This window comes from Aulonocara stuartgranti (assembly GCF_965226115.1).
Source record: "Aulonocara stuartgranti genome assembly, chromosome: 22".
NCBI classification, from domain to species: domain Eukaryota; kingdom Metazoa; phylum Chordata; class Actinopteri; order Cichliformes; family Cichlidae; genus Aulonocara; species Aulonocara stuartgranti.
Genome location: NC_138957.1, coordinates 32,673,832 through 32,693,895, shown reverse-complemented (window position 1 = coordinate 32,693,895; position 20,064 = coordinate 32,673,832). Strand labels below are relative to the sequence as shown.

Sequence of the window (20,064 nt, the reverse complement as noted above, 5' to 3'; positions counted from 1 at the left end):
CGAGATACTTCTCCTGGCCTTAGCCGTTGGCTCTCCATCTGCAGCGTACGCTTCTATTGGGGTGAAAGGGAGACAGGTCCCCACATGTTCTTCACGCCATACTGTGCCATCTTTCGCTGTCTCAGTCCCCAAACAAGCTCTCTTTTTTGGTGGAGAAGAAGTCTCCTCATCTGCAGTGTGAACAAATTCAAATTGTGAGCAATGGGAAGGTCAAACAAAATCACAAATGCATGCATAGATACTAATTATAATTCCAGTATCTCCTCCTCTGTATCAGAATAATGTCTGATCAATTGTGATCAAGGGTATATATATGATACAATCTCACTGCACTTAGCCTAATCCTTCATTGCCCTGAAGAATTCTGTGGTGTACGGACCTCCTCTCCAAGGAAAGAAAATGCAGAGAAGACTCACCACTCAGCAGGCCTTGGAAATGATGTCGACCCTTGTGACTCGGATGGAGAAGACCTAGAAGTTCAGCCGGATTCGGACTCAGAGCTGTCTGATCAGTCTTCCGGTTAGTTTCATTTCATGTTATTTCCTTTTTCATTTCAAACAAGTAAGTGGATGTAGTTAGTAAGTAAGATATTTCAGACATTACCACCAGTTCGGTGGTTGAATCATCCGTCCCCACCAATGCCAAAACCAGATCTACTTCCTTACATCAGAATGAGGCTCAGTAGTGTGTGTGGCCTCCAAGTGCCTGTACGACCTCCCTACAACGCCTGGCCATGCTCCTGATGAAGTGGTGGATGGTCTCCTGAGGGATCTCCTCCCAGACCTGGACTAAAGCATCCACCAACTCCTGGACAGTCTGTGGTGCAACGTGGTGTTGGTGGGTGGGGCAAGACACGATGTCCCAGACGTGCTCAGTTGGATTCAGGTCTGGAGAACATTTGCATTTCTTTGGGTGGCTGTGTGGCCCCCAAAGAAATGCCACCCCACACCATTACTGACCCACTGCCAAACTGGTCATGCTGGAGGATGTCGCACGCAGCAGAGCGTTCTCCACGGCGTCTCCAGACTCTGTCACTTCTCTCACATGTGCTCAGTGTGAACCTGCTTTCATCTGTGAAGAGCACAGGATTGTTGCCCTCCTACTTTAAAGTTCTGATGCTGGCCTATAAAGCTCTGAATGGTTTAGGACCAAAATACATCAATGACCTCCTGACCCAGTATGAACCTTCCAGATCCCTCAGGTCATCTGGATCTGGTCTTTTATCAGTTCCCAGAGTCAGAACCAGACACGGAGAAGCTGCATTCAGCTTTTATGCTCCTTATATCTGGAACAAACTCCCAGAAAGCCTCAGATCAGCTGAAACACTCAGTTTATTTAAATCCAGGTTGAAGACTCACCTGTTCTCAGCTGCATTTGAATAAAGCACCAAATCCACACTTTAAGCTTAAATTTCAAAACTTACATTTAACTACTGATTTTATCTACTGTTCTGATTTTATCTGTTTTGATTTTATATACTGTTTTGTTTGTTTGTTTGTTTGTTTGTTAATTAGTTAGTTAGTTTATTTGCTTGTTTTAATCAATTTTAAATCATGCTTTTTATTTGTTCTTGTTTCTAATGTCTCTGTAAAGCACTTTGAATCACCTTGTTGTTGAATTGTGCTATACAAATAAACTTGCCTTGCCTTGCCTTGCCTCATGCTACCACTAGAGTGAAATCACCGCCAGCATTTAAAGGTGACCAAAACATCAGGCAGAAAGCATCGGTACAGAGAGTGGTCTGTGGTCACTACCTGCAGAACCACTCCTTTATTGAGGAAGTCTTGATACTTGCCTATAATTTCCACCTTTTTTCTATTCCATTTGCACAACAGCATGTGAAGTTGATTGTCAGTGTTGCTTCCTAAGTGGACAGTTTGATTTCACAGAAGTGACTGACTTGGAGTTATATTGTGTTGTTTAGTTGTCCCCTTTATTTTTTGAGCAGTGTATATATTTCCACTAAATTAGATTTTTTATTTTTTTATTATTATTATTATTTTTTTGTGGTATTGAGAAACCTCTATGACAACAGCTCAGCAGATCAGATGGATCCTGAATCTCACTCAAATTCACTCAAATTCACTTTACACTAAATATGAACTTTCTGCAATTTCTGATATTATTTGTGTGTATTTGCATTAAAGTTAACCTATTTGAGACACAGGTTTTAATAAAGAAAATTACTGGTCAAATAATGTTCAGATAGTGCCTAATCGTTGTCGTAATCAATGGGGCTTTACATAAATTTTGTCAAATTTGGGCATAATAGACATTTTTGGATATTACATCCTCGTATTTAATATGTTTGCTGAGCTAAAGTACAGAAGATGAAATATCCCAATATCTTATTTATAAAGCAGTTTTAATCAACTCTTGCAAATTTTTTTTCACAAAATGAAAAAGAATTAGAACTAAAACACATTACAAAAAATGTAAGACTACATACAGGTCCTTCTCAAAATATTAGCATACTGTGATAAAGTTCATTATTTTCTGCAATGTACTGATAAACATTAGACGTTCATATATTTTAGATTCATTTCACACAACTGAAGTAGTTCAAGCCTTTCATTGTTTTAATATTGATGATTTTGGCATACAGCTCATGAAAACCCAAAATTCCTATCTCAAAAAATTAGCACATTACATCCGACCAATAAAAGAAAAGTATTTTTAATACAAAAAAGTCAACCTTCAAATAATTATGTTCAGTTATGCACTCAATACTTGGTCGGGAATCCTTTTGCAGAAATGACTGCTTCAATGCGGCGTGGGAGGCAATCAGCCTGTGGCACTGCTGAGGTGTTATGGAGGCCCAGGATGCTTCGATAGCGGCCTTAAGCTCACCCAGAGTGTTGGGTCTTGCATCTCTCAACTTTCTCTTCACAATATCCCACAGATTCTCTATGGGGTTCAGGTCAGGAGAGTTGGCAGGCCAATTGAGCACAGTAATACCATGGTCAGTAAACCATTTACCAGTGGTTTTGGCACTGTGAGCCGGTGCCAGGTCGTGCTGAAAAATGAAATCTTCATCTCCATAAAGCGTTTCAGCAGATGGAAGCATGAAATGCTCCAAAATCTCCTGATAGCTAGCTGCATTGACCCTGCCCTTGATAAAACACAGTGGACCAACACCAGCAGCTGACATGGCACCCCAGACCATCACTGACTGTGGGTACTTGACACTGGACTTCAGGCATTTTGGCATTTCCCTCTCCCCAGTCTTCCTCCAGACTCTGGCACCTTGATTTCCGAATGACACACAAAAGTTGCTTTCATCCGAAAAAAGTTCTTTGGACCACTGAGCAACAGTCCAGTGCTGCTTCTCTGTAGCCCAGGTCAGGCGCTTCTGCCGCTGTTTCTGGTTCAAAAGTGGCTTGACCTGGGGAATGCGGCACCTGTAGCCCATTTCCGGCACACGCCTGTACACGGTGGTTCTGGATGTTTCTACTCCAGACTCAGTCCACTGCTTCCGCAGGTCCCCCAAGGTCTGGAATCGGTCCTTCTCCACAATCTTCCTCAGGGTCCGGTCACCTCTTCTTGTTGTGCAGCGTTTTCTTAAAACAATGAAAGGCTTGAACTACTTCAAGTGTGTGTAATGAATCTAAAATATATGAAAGTCTAATGTTTATCAGTACATTGCAGAAAATAATGAACTTTATCACAATATGCTAATTTTTTGAGAAGGACCTGTATATGAAACACTCATGAGGTAGCTACTCTGATATGAACTGTTTGACAGTTTAGCAGCAGTAATGGCAAAGGATCACATACACTTATTATTCATTTTATTGTTAAGTTAAGTTACTGTGTTGTGTTATGTTATGTCATGTCGTGTTGTGTTGTACATAGTGCCAATGTGGGACAGTTTTCCCATTTCATTGTAGTATTGTACTATGTATGAGTGTGCAATGACAATAAAGAGTTATCATATCTTATCTGTCTCCTGTTTACAACTCAAAAACATGAAATACCACAAAAGCTGCATTAATATAAGAGGTTTAAATCTCTTAGTGCTATGTACTCTCTGTCACCGTCTATGGAAGTAATTCTATGGAATTAATGAACCCGTGGAAACGAAACTTGACTTAAGTGAGGATAAGCTGTTTATTCAAAAACTGGTGAGCAATACAAAGCAAAAGGCAAGAGGAAACTAAGGCTAAACTAACTGGACTAAACACTGGACTAAACATGACAACATGAACCCTGGATATGAACCACTTAAACACGATTACCTGAACATGACACATAAATAACAGATAACCTGACAATGAACAAAGGAAAACTCACGCACTTAAAACACAGAGGGGTGACGAGGGAAGTAGAAACACATGGGAACAAAGCTGGGACGAACAGACATAACGAACCAGGGGAAACAAAACTAAACACAATGAACACAAAACGAGAGACTGTCAAAATAAAACACACAGCAAGACACAGGCAGGAACATTAGAAGAGGATTGACTGGGGAGACAGAGGAAGGAAACACAAAGAGGGAAGGGAGACAAGTCATGGAGGGAAAGAGAGAGAGCTGGAGAAAGAAGGAGAGATGCAAAACGGGCTGTGAAGAACATACATAAATACACACGAGAGACAGGGGTAACATGGAAACACAAGGGAGGCAACATTAAATAGAAAAGGGAAACAAGACGCAAGGACATACACACCCACAGACCGAGAGAAAGCGAGGGACACAGGACAACGACACAGAGGAAACCTCAAAAACAAGAAATTACAGGAAAACTTTGCAGCAATAACAAGAATAAATTCAGGACTGACTAGTGAAACTTAAATCATAATAGCACAGAAATACTCAAACAAAATAAACTCAGTCCAAGACCCAGAACCTTGACAATATCAGGAATCTGTATGCTCCCAGCTAAAGCCAGAAGGCAATTTACAACATTCAGAGTGAGAAAACTATGAATCCATTTAAATCAGTGATAGATAGAAATGTTCAAATTCTGAAGATTTAAAAAATACAACAAAAAAAAAACATCAGAGAACATTTTTATTAGAGCATCAAAGCAGAGCTCACATCTGAAGCAACATTCTTTACTTAACCAAAATAAAAAGTATATGAACTATTTTTAATCAAAATAAAATTTAGAATTAAAATAAAAGAAACACAAATAAATATATAAAATTAATAGGAACAAAATCTAATTGTAATGTTTCAACCAACTGTTGCCAAGTCTTTGTTCATAGGGGGTCATGTGATTCAGTGCATCTTCAATCTGGAGAATTTTCATACAACTTTATAATGAAATAATAAAATGACAAAATTTCATTTCCAAATGAGAGTCTGTTGCTGTCATCCTTCAGATATTTTAGTGTCATTTGGAAAATACCACATGCTTTGTACGATTCCAATTTCTCAATAAAATTACACACTTCAGTTCTACCAAACAGTCATCATCAGATACATATCTATCAATAAAGTTAGTTTTGCTTTGTAGAAGACTTGTGATACTGCTGCATCGATACTGTGACTACATACTGAAGCAAAATAAAATCACAAATGCATGAAATGTACACACAGGAGCTGCATACAGATGTCTGACCATGCACTAATTTACAACAAGTGCAGAAGAATGTGATCATTACCTGTGCCTAATTGATTCACTGGTGTTTTTAACATATGTATTTGAAACACTGAGGCGACAGCAGCAGCTGGAGGAAAGTCATACAGAGAGCGGAGTGAAGAACTTCTTAGGACACTCAGCTTTGTGGATTTAGTCTCTCAGACTGCTCAGAGCCATCGTCAAGAGCTGGAAGATCAAAAGCATACAGTTTACACATATTTTAGCCTTTTCAAGGGTGTAATTTCTAGTGATTATTGAATACATGGCCCTTGCTTCCCAGCTATGAAAGTGAGAGGGAGATCAGGGCTGTTCAAGTGATCAGATCATGTGTAACAAAAAAGAACAAGTCTGTACTTTGTTTTACAATTAAATAATGCATATTATATCTCTAATAAATGTTCTACATTACTTACAGGATGTAGAACATTTAGCTGAAACAAACTAAAATCAACCATATCTGTTGTAATTTTGTGTCAATTTCCTTTTTACTTTGATTATTTCCTTCTCACCTCATCCTTCTACTGCCCTATAATCATTTTACTTGACATGAACTTGAACTAAACTTTAGATTTCTCACATTTTTTATTTATGTAGGTCAAAAATGTCACAGCTGTGATGATGGTGAAAGCTAGAACAATCACTGCAGCAGCGATGAAGGTTCCCATGTCAGTGGGCTTTTCTGTTGAACAAAATATGACAACACTTATAATACTGAACCAAAATGTGTGCAGTTACTAAAGAATAAGTGGAGAGAAAATCAAGGACCCGATAGTTGATGAGTCTAACATCGCTAAATGTCACACAAAGCCATCAAAACGTCATTACTTAAGCATTAGTTATGCGCCTTGTGCACTCTAAAGTAGTGATTCACCATAATGCAAATGGTACTTCATTACTTTAACCCAGTTTGAGATGCCATTTTTACGCCAGACTTATGCTACACTTGTAAAGACTTGTCTTTATTGATCAATAAGAATGGCATTTAGGAATTAAATTTGACAACTAAACTGTTTAGTTAACAACTTCATAATATCAAACTCAGTTTTCAAACCCTGCAGGATCCAGTCTTACTCCAGTTGGTCCTGATCGATGTTTTGTCCAGTTTGGTGATCATGTCCTCGTTCACACCAGAGAGCTGAAACACACAGTCGTACCTCTGCCAATCTTCAGGTGTGACTGATGAAAGTTTCAAATCAACACTCAACTGGAAGGTCCCATCATTGTTGGGAAGGATCTCTCCGGGATCTACACCTTCATGAATCTCCTCTCCATCTTTCCTCCAGAACATCAAACCTCTGTCAGGATAGAAACCTGTAGCGTGGCAACTGATTGGAGAGGAGGGAGTCTTCTGGAGGAGCGACACTGAGGGAAGAACTGGAGAGAGATTGGCAGTTGTCACATTCTTTTTTGAATTTTATTTTACTTTTAATGAAAGAAATCCATATTAACTTTCTATTCTATTATGTTTCATCAGATTGTGTAATCCTACCTGCTGTCTGCAGAAAGCTCCTGCCATACTGCAAATACTCCTTTAAAAACTCAGGGCACCGATGGCCTAAAAAGTTTTTGTTTAATTCTAATCGAGTTTTTTGAGCATCCCATCTCAGTTTGGTGATGACAGCCTGTGGTTTTGGAGTGATCCATGTCAGTGTCTGCAGGTCCAATGCTAGAAGGTCTTCTCCATCATAACTGTACAGATTGAACCCATTAATCTCACCAGTCTCATTATTCCACTCACAGCCATTCATCCTCTGGATGATATGAACACCTGAAAAGAGAGAAAGTAACAGTAACTGTGGTAAAGCAGTACAATGTCAGCACAGCATAGTGAAACTGCACCTTTGGGACAAATCAACATTACAAAAGTAACAAGTGAAACAAATCAGTACCTTCAGTTTGGTTGAAACGTTGCCTCAAAGTCTTAATTGTAGCCTTAAAGAAGTGATGACTGTCATTAGATTGTAAACTATACCACTCCAGGTGCTGAGGATGATCCTCAAAGAATTTAATCCAGTCTTTCTTTAGCTCTGCTCCTCTTACACTGTTGAAGTCACCTATCTGAACTTCATCAACAAGTGCACCAGCCACAAACTCTGGGATACTCTGGACTCCAGAGGTTTCAGTGGAGAAAAACTTCAGGGAGTGTTTTACTGTAAAATTGGCAGGACAAAATCAGATGACATTTGTATTATATGATTTCTGTACCATTTAAGAAGGTTAAATAAAAACTAAAACTTGGTTCAGATTCATCATTTTAATTAATTAAATTAGCACCTTTAAATCTCAATCTTGAGTGAGAGAATAGCCATTCAACAGGGCACTGATAGGAATCTCTGAAGATGAACAGCACAGTCAATTTTAAATACAGTCAAGCAGATGTAACCAGATGTACCCTTGACCTTCTCCAGAAAAGGAGAGATGTTATAACCTTATCTCCTATTACAGTGATTGCCCCTTGTCTCTTCCACCCATCCTCAAGGACACAGAACAAAAGACTTCACCTGTTGAATTTCCCCCGACTGAGTGTCACCAACTTTCTCAGAGTTGTAACTGTGTGTGTGCAATGAAGTTAAAGCTGAATGCTCTTTCATATGTGCACCTTTTAAATGGCCCAAAAGTGACATTGCTAAAACATGTAATGAACACATAAAAGAAAAGAAACATTTTCACCACATTGTGTAAGTTAAAAGGATAAAATAGAAAATAAAAGATCAAGTAACCTGCTTTTAGAATAAGTTAACATTTTTTAAATAACTTAACTGTGTGTATAATGTTCTGTACTGATTTAATAACACTCTGTAGTGCTTTCCTTTCAGCTACAGTCCAGTTTGTGAAAAACACAAGGATGTCACAAGAGAGGATACTTTGAACAAAAGATCTGTAAAAGCATAGCCACAGCTGCTGATCTAAAATTTCTCTTCTATATGCTCAAATATCTCCGTGTCTTTTTGACAAGTTAGGTGTTGTTAGTAGTCCATGTCAGGCGTAAAATGGCGACAGCTCATAGCAAAACTAAAAGACCAAATCTCTTACAATGCAATTTGCTGTAAGTCAAGAGAAATATTTTTAAATAAAAACTTAAATAAACTTTGAATAAAATATCTTACCTGGAGATGCAGCAGGAGAACAGAGGAGTAATATAAGCACACACTTCATCTTTTTTTCCATTTTCACATTCACTAAAACAAGAAAAACAACAGACAAAAACAACTGCAAGTGGTTGCGTGACTTGTTCAAGTTCTGTTTTCTGTTAGGCTGGGGTGAAGTTGTCTGAGTCAGAAAAAATTAAACATTAAACCGACTGTGTGCCTCCAACAGTCTCTCTGTTTTTACCATGGCATGCACACTGGATTCCACCTGAAAGCATAACAAGGACACAAGACAGGACACAAACTCTGGTTTCAGATACTTTAGACAGATTTATTTTTTTATAAACACTACTTCTGCTGCTTCAATTGAGTTGCAAAAGTCAGCTTGGTTAATAAGAAAAAGAAAAAAAACTGCAAAAATGTTAAACATTATTATTTAGTAAAACTACATCCCCTATATACTGCAGGTTTCAGGCAACTGAGTTACAAGTACTTATGTAAATAGATAATTTAATATGTTTTATTTCTTATAATTATAGCATCAAACTCGAAACCTGCACTGAAATTAGACTGTTTAAATGGAGCTACTTTGGATGAACAACTTAATGATAGAATTATGAGGACACACATTTGTGTTTTGGGGGATTTTTGTGGAAGTTGTTGCTATTAGTCTAAAATGAAGGCAGGCAGGTTACACAAGTCCAAGATCTTTTAATGCCAATGTGAATTTAAAGGATGCAAACTGCATGCATAACATTTTTTGTGTCATTAAATGTGTAATTCAAAGTCAGATTGATATTATGATTGTCACAAATGGTGTAGTTTTACCTAAATTATGATTCTTCCCTAAATGAACTGATTGTGAGTTTTACTCTACCTGAGCAGTCAAAGCATTTTATACAACATGCTTCATTCACCCCTTCACACTTTCGATTTCTTTTTATGCAACATTCATATACACTATTCATATACACTATGCTGTCCACTCAACAGTACCAATGCCACATCAGCTCCACTAAGGTGCTATTGAAGGCTCTTAGGGTTCTGATGATCTTGTACAGTTCCAGGAATTCCAGGATCAATGTGTGAGCCACTGTCATAGGCTTTCTTGTAGTCAACTTAGGCAGTCTACAGGTTGGTCAGTCTAGTCTACAGTCTCGAGTGATTGCTCTACCTAGCAGGAACTGGTGTTCTACTCCGCTGGTGTTACTGGTTACTCCTGTCTTGGCCCCACTCATGTATTGAGCTATGTGTCTATTCACCAAATACACTTTATTTATAGCATAAAAATACCCTGATCAGGGAAGAGAATGATTAAAAACAAAACCTAAAGTCCCAAGGGTCCTAATCGGGCTCCGCCACACTTCTTGGCTGTTAAGGTTCTGCTGAGTCCACCAGTGGGAGCCAGGCCAACAAAGTCCTTCGTGGTCTCCTCGCCACACCGCTCCAGCTTCCACTAAGCACAGAACAGCAGCAGCAGTCACCCTTCTTAATTTACTGAGGTGTCTTTAAGAATTTTAACCACTTGGGAGTTACCACGCGAGGGCAGAGCTCCAAACTCTGCCTGCTGCTGCTCCGTGTCTTAAGTGTTTAGCTGGCGTCTTGCTACCACCGTGGAAGAAGTCTGCCGTCAACTGAACGAGGGCCGTCTCTCTCTTTTCCTGTGGCCGTGCCCTGCCGGTAATTGCCGTTCTACAGCTCTCACTGCTGTGGCTGCGCCTGCCACCACGCTACTCCGTGGCTCTCTCCTCCTTCCCTGCGTCCGGCTGCGATTCCCTTTTCTGACCTGCCAAACTCTCTTATTGGCCTCTGGCTACCAACAAGGGAGGCCTGATTAATTGGCGTTCTCTGTGCAACAACTAGGTAAGAAAAATCCTTCTTCCCCGGATGACATGTGCAACTAAGTGACTCAACTACCTGCTTACGTTCCAATTACTCCTTCCTCCATGGACTCATAGACCCTTGGACTTTTTCGCCCCTTGATTACAAGTAAGCATCCTGGCTAATTCTCACTCTCTGGACACTGGACAATCTCTCAACATCATTCCCTCAAAAGATCATCCAGGACTGCACCTCGTCTGTGACCCTAACAGTTTCCACCTTCCCCATTTTTCTTCCTCCTCACATCATATAACCCTCTGAGTAAGTAAATTAAAAACTCAAAAGTAAAATTCTCTATGGTCCTCATTTGGGTTCTGCTCGTTGAGTACATTGTTACTACTAGTTTTGCTGGTCTGTGAGATATGAAGTTGGAAATGGAAATAATACATGAAAATAATATTGTAATCAAGAAAGAGGTCAATTTTGACAAAAAAGTCTTTTATCCGCCTCTCCTTGAATCGCTACCTTATCTTGGTGGAGGGGCTTTGTGTGTCCCAGGGATCCCAGGGGCTATGTTGCCTGGGGGTGTTTGCCCCCTGGTAGGGTCTCCCATGGCAAATTGGTCCTGGGTGAGGGACCAGACAAAGAGCGATTCAGAAGACCCTTACAAGGAAAACATTGAGGGAACAGTTTACCCTGCTAGAGACAGGGTTACCAGGGCCCCGCCCTGGAGCCAGGCCTGGAGAGGGTGCTCGAGGGTGAGCATCTGGTGGTTGGAGCTCAGTCCATAGGGCCCGGCCGGGCACAGCCCGAAAATGGGACATGGGGTAATCCTCCCGCAGGCCCATCACCCGCACAAGGCATCGTAGGGGTTGGGTGCGTTGTGTGATGGGCGGCAGCCAGGAGCGGAGGCCCTGGCGGACTGAGCCCCAGCTACCAAGACTGGCAATTGGGACATGGTGGGGAAGGAGCCTGAGTTAGTGTGTGAGGTTGAGAGGTACAAGCTAGATATAGTCGGGCTCACCTCTAAGCATGGCTTGGGCTCTAGAACTAGTCTCCTGGAGAGGGGCTCGACTCTGTCTCAGTCTGAAGTTGCCGCTGGTGAGAGGCGGCGGGCTGGGGTGGGTATTCTAATATCCCCTCGGCTTGATGCCTGTATGTTGGAGTTCTTCCTGGTTGATGAGAGGGTTTGTTTCCTGCGCCTTAGGGTTGGGAACGGGTCCGGGTGTGTTCCAACTACAGGGGAATCACACTGCTGAGCCTCCCTGGGAAAGTCTATGCAGGGTGCTGGAAAGGAGATTTGTCCGCTAGTCGAACCTCAGATAAAGGAGGAACAATGCGGTTTTCCTCCTGGTCGCAGAACACTGGACCAGCTCTTTATCCTCTCAAGGATACTTGAGAGCGCATGGGAGTTTGCCCAACCAGTCTACATGTGTTTTGTGGACTTGGAGAAGGCATTCGACTGTGTTCCTCGGGGTGTCCTGTGGGAGGTGCTACCTGAGTATGGGGTGTCTGGCCCATTTCTACGGGCCATTCGATCCCTATAAACCGTTGCAAGAGCCTTTTGAGTATGACGTCCTGCCAGTGAACACAGCCTGAAGTGTGGCAAATACTGTTTCAATTTAACAAACTAGTTAATAATTAACTCATTACTCATTACTTAGTTACAGTAGACATGGGGTCAATGTGGGGCGACCATGGTTCAGGGGTTGCAAAGCTCATCTATTAACAGGAAGGTTGCCGGTTCAATCCCCAGCTCTGTCTGTCTTGGTCGTTGTGCCCTTGGGCAAAAAGAAACTTACCTCACTTGATTTTGTGTTTAATTTATTCAGCACAATGTTTCCAATGATTAGGATCACAGAGGAACACAATGAAATTTGGTGCTTTTGTCAAAATGTTCAGTGTCTACATTGTAACTGCAGTTGTTTTAGTTAAATTGTATGTTTTCTATTCCCCTGCTTCTCTATGATTTGTCTGTTTCTTTTGCTTCTTTCGTTTGTATCCTGTTGCATAGCTCTTCAACAACCTGGCAGATCACGATGAGAAAGCATTTTCTTTTGATTTTCTAAACCTACGAAGAAGTTTAAGTAACTTCTGAATGTCACATGTAGAAGTATAATAAATAATGTGGCTTCCACCACAGAGGTGTAGAAATACGTTTTTAATTCTGTATATTTTGCAGATCTACAAAACTTCATTTTTTTGACTTAGCAGTGCAGAAATTGTTGTTATGTCGAGTTATTTGTTCCATCACAATCAGATGAAGAGCTGCTGTTGTTTTTGGCTTACGTAAGTGACAGACTGACATGCGAACGCTGCCAAATACATCACCTTGTTGTCAGAGGTAAAAAATTAGCAACAATAAGTAAAATATTGAAGAAAAAAAAAGCAGATGTGAATTATATAACAAAAATAGTTTTATTAAATATACATGTGGACATGATATTTGTGTTTGGACACTAAGGCAATTTCACTGGCTGGTTTATTGATAACTGGAGACCATTTTGGGGTAAATTCAGCAGATTTGGCTCTACAATGTAATTGAAGATTTTTCGACTGCTTAAGAGTTAAACTGGTTTTTGATTTCCAAGAATAAGAGTTTGACCTCTGAGTTCTCCACTTCCTGGTATCAAGAGAAGACTTCCAAGCATTAGCAGGCTAGTAACCATGACAACTGAAGAGACCAGGTATAACATGGACAAAACACAGGTAAGAATGAAAGTGCCTTTTTAAAATATTAATAAAAATTATATGTACAAACAAATTTTGACATATATGTACATATGTCAAAAGAAGGAAGAAGGAAAATGTTTCTTCAACAATAGTGTGAATGAATACTGTTGTATATTCTGTTTGCGATAGTTAAAGGAAAAAGAAAGAAAATGAAATACAAAGAATAAAAGTTAGAGTAGATTAACAATTCCAGAAACACTGCTGAAGTATATCTGATATAGTCTGCAGGAAGTTGGGCCAATGAAGCAAGTAAATCAGCAACTAAATGTTCTCATTGCACAACTGATGTTTTCAGTTTTGTTTCTTGAATCAGTTGTAAGACTTCAGACTCTAAAAGAGGAACTGAGCACACAGCTGCTTCTGCCTGCTGATGGACTGATAGAAGAGGAGTCTTCATCAAACATCTTTCTGATTTTCTTTAGAAAAAAATAATGATTAGATGATGGAGGTCAGCTGTGTGGATCAGCCCTGACACCACACCCTGAACCAGCGGATGATCTGATATCCTCGTGTTGGTGTTGTTCCCAGACCATCATGAAAATGTTGTTCCAGGTTCAACATTGCAAGTGACCAATCACATTGTTGTGACGTTATTCTTTTGCGTGCCAAGCCATTCGTGCATTTATGAAATTCCAATGTTGCAAGGACAATATCAATTCTGCTTACTGTTTATTAAAGGGTTACGGTTAGGGTCAGGGTCCGTTGATCGGCGGACAGAGGCGGTTTCTCGCAGCTTAAGTACAGTTTTTTGTTTTACGCCGGTTTTTCCCGAAGTCGCAAAAGTATGACGTCACAACATTCTGATTGGTCACTTGCAATGTTGATCCTGGAACAACATTTAGTATGATGATCTGGGAACAACACCAACACGAGGATATCAGATCGTGCCTGAACCAGCTACTCCACCTCTCCCCTGCAGCTGAGACACAAAAGACACCCCAGTCAATACCCCCATCGTCCTACTTAGATCGAGGAGGCAGCCCTGTTCCCCAAGCCTTTGGAGCACCTTGAATTAAAAAGGCTGGAGAGTTCTGTGGTGCTGCCTCTCACCGAGCCGCCTGATTTCCCCGTCAAGCTGAGGAGAAACAGACAAGGGAACCACAACAACATCAGGCGCTGTAACCAGAGGAGAAGGTAGAGCCCCATCATCCCGTCCATCATCATGGGGAACGGGAGATCCTTTGCTAAAAAGTTGATGACTTGGTGTCCCTTACCCAGCATCAGGGGGCTTGAAGAGAGAGCAGCTTAATTATCCTGTGTGAGAAGTGGCTACCATAGTAACTCTGGACACATACATAAACATGGACAGTTTTTATCAACTTCAGGCTGACACAACAACGACAGCGGGAAGAATAGACAAGCGGGTCTGGCTGTGTTTATGAAGGATAGTACAACTCTGTACACCTAAATATCAAAGAGAATCTCTGTGATAAGGACATTGAGCCGCTAGCTATTAGCATGATGCAGCTGAATAGAAAAATAGCAACTACTTTTAATATGATCAATCAGTTTTTAACATCATCGGCCATGGCTCCTATTAGCAGTGACACTGTGTCGTTGGAAAGTGGCACAAAGTTCAAATGTTTGGCAGCCTCCTCCCTGCATGTTAACTCTTTAACTAATGGTAGACACAGCTGTTTGCCAGTTGTGTGTGACTTACCAGCTTTTGGGAGAATGGCTTTGGCTACAGCACAAAAGTAAAACGCTGACTTTTGCTGCCTCAGAAAAAAATTTGGTTTGTCTTTCAGCATCGTGTACTTGGTTATAAGATGTCATCTAAGATGTGAAAGTTTCATGCATTCAATAGTGACAAGATCACTGCATAATAATTTAATATATTTTTAATAATATATATTAATATTAAAAGTATTGTAAAAAAATGTAAAATTGAAAGACATGATTAGTTTCTTATATTCACTTAGTGCACTGAAATGTAAAGGGCAACATTACCTCTGGGAAATCAAATATAAAAATTACTTAAAACTAACTATAATACAAACCAAAAGAAGTTTTTCCAGTGGAAAAAATCATGACAAAAGGATTGCTAAATGATACAGTGTATTGTCCACAGTGGATGTATCTCAGTGTTATTTTTGTTTGTTGAGATTTCATCAGCGATTATGGTTCATTAGTTTACATCTCTCTGGTTTCTGTATTTGAATGATTTCTCTTTTGAATCACAGCATCAGTGTATGTCCAACAGGAAGAAGGATAAAATCAATACAGCAGATGTCGACAGATTTTTAGAAATATAAAAGTGCATAAAAAATTAACAGTGCGATAAAAAGCTGTTACTATCAGCACGTCACAAGAATATTTTTCAGTAAACAGTGACTTGCTCATGTTACCAACTTGGCTCAGCATTGGCAACAAAAGGAAAGACTCCACAGACACAGCTTAGCTTGCTCAATTAGTTTATGTTACAAAGAATTCAATAACCGTGGCCTGAGTAAAGATAACCGTTGGTGGAGAAATGCCCTGCACTGTACACAAATGCACAACACATTATAAGAAGATGCCTGTAAGAAACAACATTACCAAGGTTAGCAAACAGCCTCTAAAAGAAAAAAATCATTAACAATTGAAACCAGCGCTGCAGGTACCAAAACAGCACCACCAGGCCATCACACACAATTTTATACACCGGACAGTAATTTAAGACAAGCCTGTTCATCTCTTACACTTAGACTCATTTTCAACCTTATGTCTTATGTTTTTATTCTTGATGCAGAACCATGGGGGGATGTGGTTTTGCTAATTAGCGCTGATGCTCATTCAGCAATCACAATATTGAATCTTTATTAATGTGAATGCTGATTAAGCAGTTACATGTAGTCTTCTTGTCCAAATCTTTGTCTATTTACTATGAATGCTTAATTAGTAATTACATTGCTTATTCCACATACAGAAACTTTTTTGGTATTACAATATTTTAGAATAAGTGGCCCTTCACCTTCATTTTTTTGTATCTATTATTACATTATTATATTATCTATTACAAAAAAGTATGCTCTTATGATTATTCTTTTATAATATAAGCGATTAAAGACTGAAATCCCCTTAACTTCTTCAGTATACTTTAATTTAGAGACAAGATTATAATTTTAAATGGCTCCCAAGACTTTGAACTAACAAGATTGTATTCAGGATTTTCACCCTACATACTTTTGCCAATTTCAAGGCAGGGAAGGTATCCTTCTTTTCAGCATCTCTTATGATTTTTTTTCTTCAGTTTCACTTTAGATTTCACGCTTTTTATCCAGTCAGTTTCAGTGTTTTTAATGGGTGTGTATTCCATGCTGTTGGGGGTCAGAGTGAAGACATCAACTGTCAAAGTGGAAGACGCTTAAAGATTTGTCTGAAGATTTTACTTCAAGTAATTTTAATTAGGCCTTCTCTGACTGGATGAGTATTGAAATCATTTGATGTGAGTGAACTGGATTCAACTTATCTAAACCAATTTAATCTGTCTCTTGTTGTTATTGTCATCATACAGTATAGGAAAATAAGGAATCACATTTTCAAAATCCTCAAAACAGTTACTGGAGCTAAAAACAATCAGATCATTTTTATAGTGCAGAGTCAAACAACTTCAAATCACATACACACAGTAAGCACAATTACAGTAACCACCTTTTCATGACATTTTTGAGTCTTTGGATACAAACTTTTTACAACGTGGCTTGCAGGACAGCAAGTTAATCCATGTCGGCAGTTTCAACAAGTTAAAGTAAGATTTCAGCAGTAAAGATCAACACAAGGGCGTAGATCTGGCATGGACGGAAGGGACATGTCCCCACCAATATCCAGCGATTATTGAATTGTCCCTACCAATAATTTGATCTATTCGAGTAAAGAAAAACAAACCCGATAGAAAGAAAAAAACGACCTGTCTCGTTCACCCAGCGGTGCAGAAAGAGTTAAATTACATTCTCTACTGGAGTCCTACCTCATGTGACAAATATGGCCAATGTGATTGGCTGTGCTTTTCAAGGAGCTCTGTTTAGTTTTAGCAGCGGCAAGCCTGCGCTGCGAGGGCCTGCGAGGAGGAGGATGGCAGCAAAAAGGAAAAACCTGGATATAAAAAAGTATTTCGGAAACTAACTGCACAACAGGCAGCACTATTAGTTCTCTCAGTCTCCCAGAGTTGCATTTCTAATTTTGATCGAAACTTTCACAGAAAACAGCAGCCTCGAGCAAGCCCGGATATTCGTTTACAGAGGCTGTTAAAATTATATGTCTAACGTTAAAATGTTGGTGACACAATAATTTCTTCCTAATGGCACTGACATATTCATAGGGTTAATTTTTGAGACAAAATATCATGAGGTAGTCATGATTTTGCAAATATTCCACCTTGTAGTGCAGTTTGCACAAATTGTTTTAAAAATGCACTCACCCTACAAACATTACTGATGAGTCAAGATCTGCACAAATTGACAGAAGCACTGAAGCAGCTACACATTTTATTCTTATTGTCATGTATGTCCTATTTGTCAGGTGACAGAAGAACCAACACAAAGCTCAGAGAGTAATGGTGATACAAGATCACAGGTGAAATTGGATGATGACTTGTTGGTTCATGACTGTATTTGAAGCACATGTGTGACTGCATGTATTTGGAATGTCTCACTGTTATTTATCAGGTGACAGAGGCAGCTCTGCCATGTTGTTGCTCAGACAGAGGTGAAGAGGCGAGGTCACTGGTGACTGACTGATGATTTGGTGCTATAGATTAACTGGCATTTATTATCATGACAATTGTTAGGCTGCTGGTGTAAATTGTTTCATTGGTGTATATTTGACAAAGAATGTGAATTGACATGTCTCACTTTTTATATGGCACGAATCAATGTGTTATTTTATCAGGTAGCAATATGTCCTAGTGCAGTCAGAGGGGAAGAGCCAGGGCCAAAGGTGAGGCACATCAAGCACACAATAATAATTTTAATCTGAGGATAAAATGCATGTACTGAGGCTGAAAGAAGTTTCAGTGCTCTCAGAAGACTAAAAAGATAGCTAAGGTCAACAATGACTGAAATGAGATTAAACAATGCTGCTGTATGCCATGTCCACCAGGAGAGACTGGACAGTATAGCTGTAAAACAAATATGCCAGCAGTTTATCTCAGTTAACGAGAGGAGCAGGCATGTGTTTGGCCCCTTCACATAGTGGACATTGAGTTGTTGTGTGGGGCACCAGTAGTGCATGTCTGTTGCTGTAACAGTAGTTCATGTTTACAATAAAACATCCCAGCTCACTGATCTGATCGGGGCAATAGTGCCTGAAATGTTGCATAATTTTGCTGAGAGATCTTTTGTGGTAATCCTAGATGAGTAGCTTTATGGACAAAAACCACCAGGTCATTCAGTGTTTCCTTAGTGCTAATGTATAAGAGATGTTGGTGTACTATAACTGAAGTAATGTTGTTAAGTCCTTAAAGTCATATTCTTTTATTGTCATGACTGTATTTGAAGCTATTTTTATTTTTGTATGATACCTGATTTATATGGAATATGGCTGAAGTAAACTAAAGCCTAAAATACTTTAGTCATTTGCTTAATAGTAATTTAACATTATATAATTCACATATAAAACTATGAATTGTAATTTTAAATGGTTTAAAAGCATGTAGAATAGCATATGTAGGCAAGTATATTTCTCCTTTTTTTATTTTTATTTTTTATCAAGAAGCAAAGACAAAAAGGAAAAAAAAAAGGAACAGGGCAGGGTTCAGTGGTTGAATCATCCGTCCCCACCAATGCCAAAACCAAATCTACGCCCTTGGATCAACAGTAACTGTGGTGTAAATGATAACCCTTCAACTGTGACTGTTACTTTTATTTTCATTTTAACAGACTTGGTTTTTTAATGGTGGGGTCAGCTGGTGACCGTTAAATGATTTGAAGTTGATCTTTTCTGACATGATGATTAGAACTGAAACCCAGACCTGAACTTTACAGGTATGCTTAGAAAAAAGGTATATTAAGGTTATGCTAAAAGTTACCATTTCAAAACTCTTTCAGTTAAATTCAATTTTGATGTCATTACTTCCCTCTCTGTGAGTCTCTCTCTCTTTGAAAGAAACACACACAGAGCAGCTCAGAGTGAACTTTGTTTTTCAATTAAACTTTATTAATAAAAAGAGCCTTATAGCATAGAAGCATTTTTACAGCACAAAAAAGGAAATATAGTTTTGGAGAGTAAATAACAGATAATACAGAGTGTTAAAGGAATGAAATGCAGTTAAGCTAAGTGTTATTATGATAAAGAAATTATAGCAATTTTTTATATTGTTAATAATATTGAAAATATTGTTTTTTGATTGGTTTGTTTGTTTTAGGTAAAAGTAAAAAGTTAAAGGACTACACATACACATTTGTAACACTCTTGAGAAATACTTCTTTCCATATGTAATCACATAACATCGTAATCAGGTCGTAGTACACGTGTTTCAGCACATGGTGCCCAGCTGTCAAAGAGTTCTTCTGGTTTATGTGTGAAAGACATAGAAAAAGAAGAATAATGTCATCAAAACTGAATAGGAAGTGTTTCTAAGTGTTTAATTATTCATTTATTAGATGAAAAGATTATTTGGGTAGTGAATTACTTATTATGCAAAAGATTTAATAAAGGGGGGCAATACATAAACATTTCAGAAGAGGTTACAATCCTAAATGTAAATGAACCAAGATAAATTATGTTTTTGAAGTGATTCTATATCAATCTTTGAGCTTCATTTGAGGCATATTTTTGCAGTGTATGCCATTAAAATAAACAACAAATCAACAACAAAAAGCTTCTATAAGATGTTATTATGTTACCTGCTGAGA

The 20,064-nt window shown here is 39.1% G+C and overlaps 1 protein-coding gene and 1 long non-coding RNA gene across 2 annotated transcripts in view; one reads left to right on the top strand and one right to left on the bottom strand.

Moving 5' to 3' along the window:
• The window catches only part of LOC309698156 (major histocompatibility complex class I-related gene protein-like), a gene marked incomplete at its 5' end in the record, with an annotated part of 63,499 nt that extends 52,153 nt beyond the window's left edge, over positions 1-11,346 (bottom strand). Inside the window, 6 exons of the mRNA XM_082520468.1 lie at positions 6,660-6,962; positions 7,078-7,356; positions 7,478-7,738; positions 7,863-7,956; positions 8,922-8,945; positions 11,194-11,346. Coding sequence (XP_082376594.1) covers positions 6,660-6,962; positions 7,078-7,356; positions 7,478-7,738; positions 7,863-7,956; positions 8,922-8,945; positions 11,194-11,346 — 1,114 coding nt within the window. The remainder of the gene's footprint in view (positions 1-6,659; positions 6,963-7,077; positions 7,357-7,477; positions 7,739-7,862; positions 7,957-8,921; positions 8,946-11,193) is intronic.
• LOC309699266 overlaps positions 1-20,064 on the top strand; it is a 348,161-nt gene that overhangs the window by 278,781 nt on the left and 49,316 nt on the right. The gene's annotated exons all lie outside the window — the stretch shown is intronic.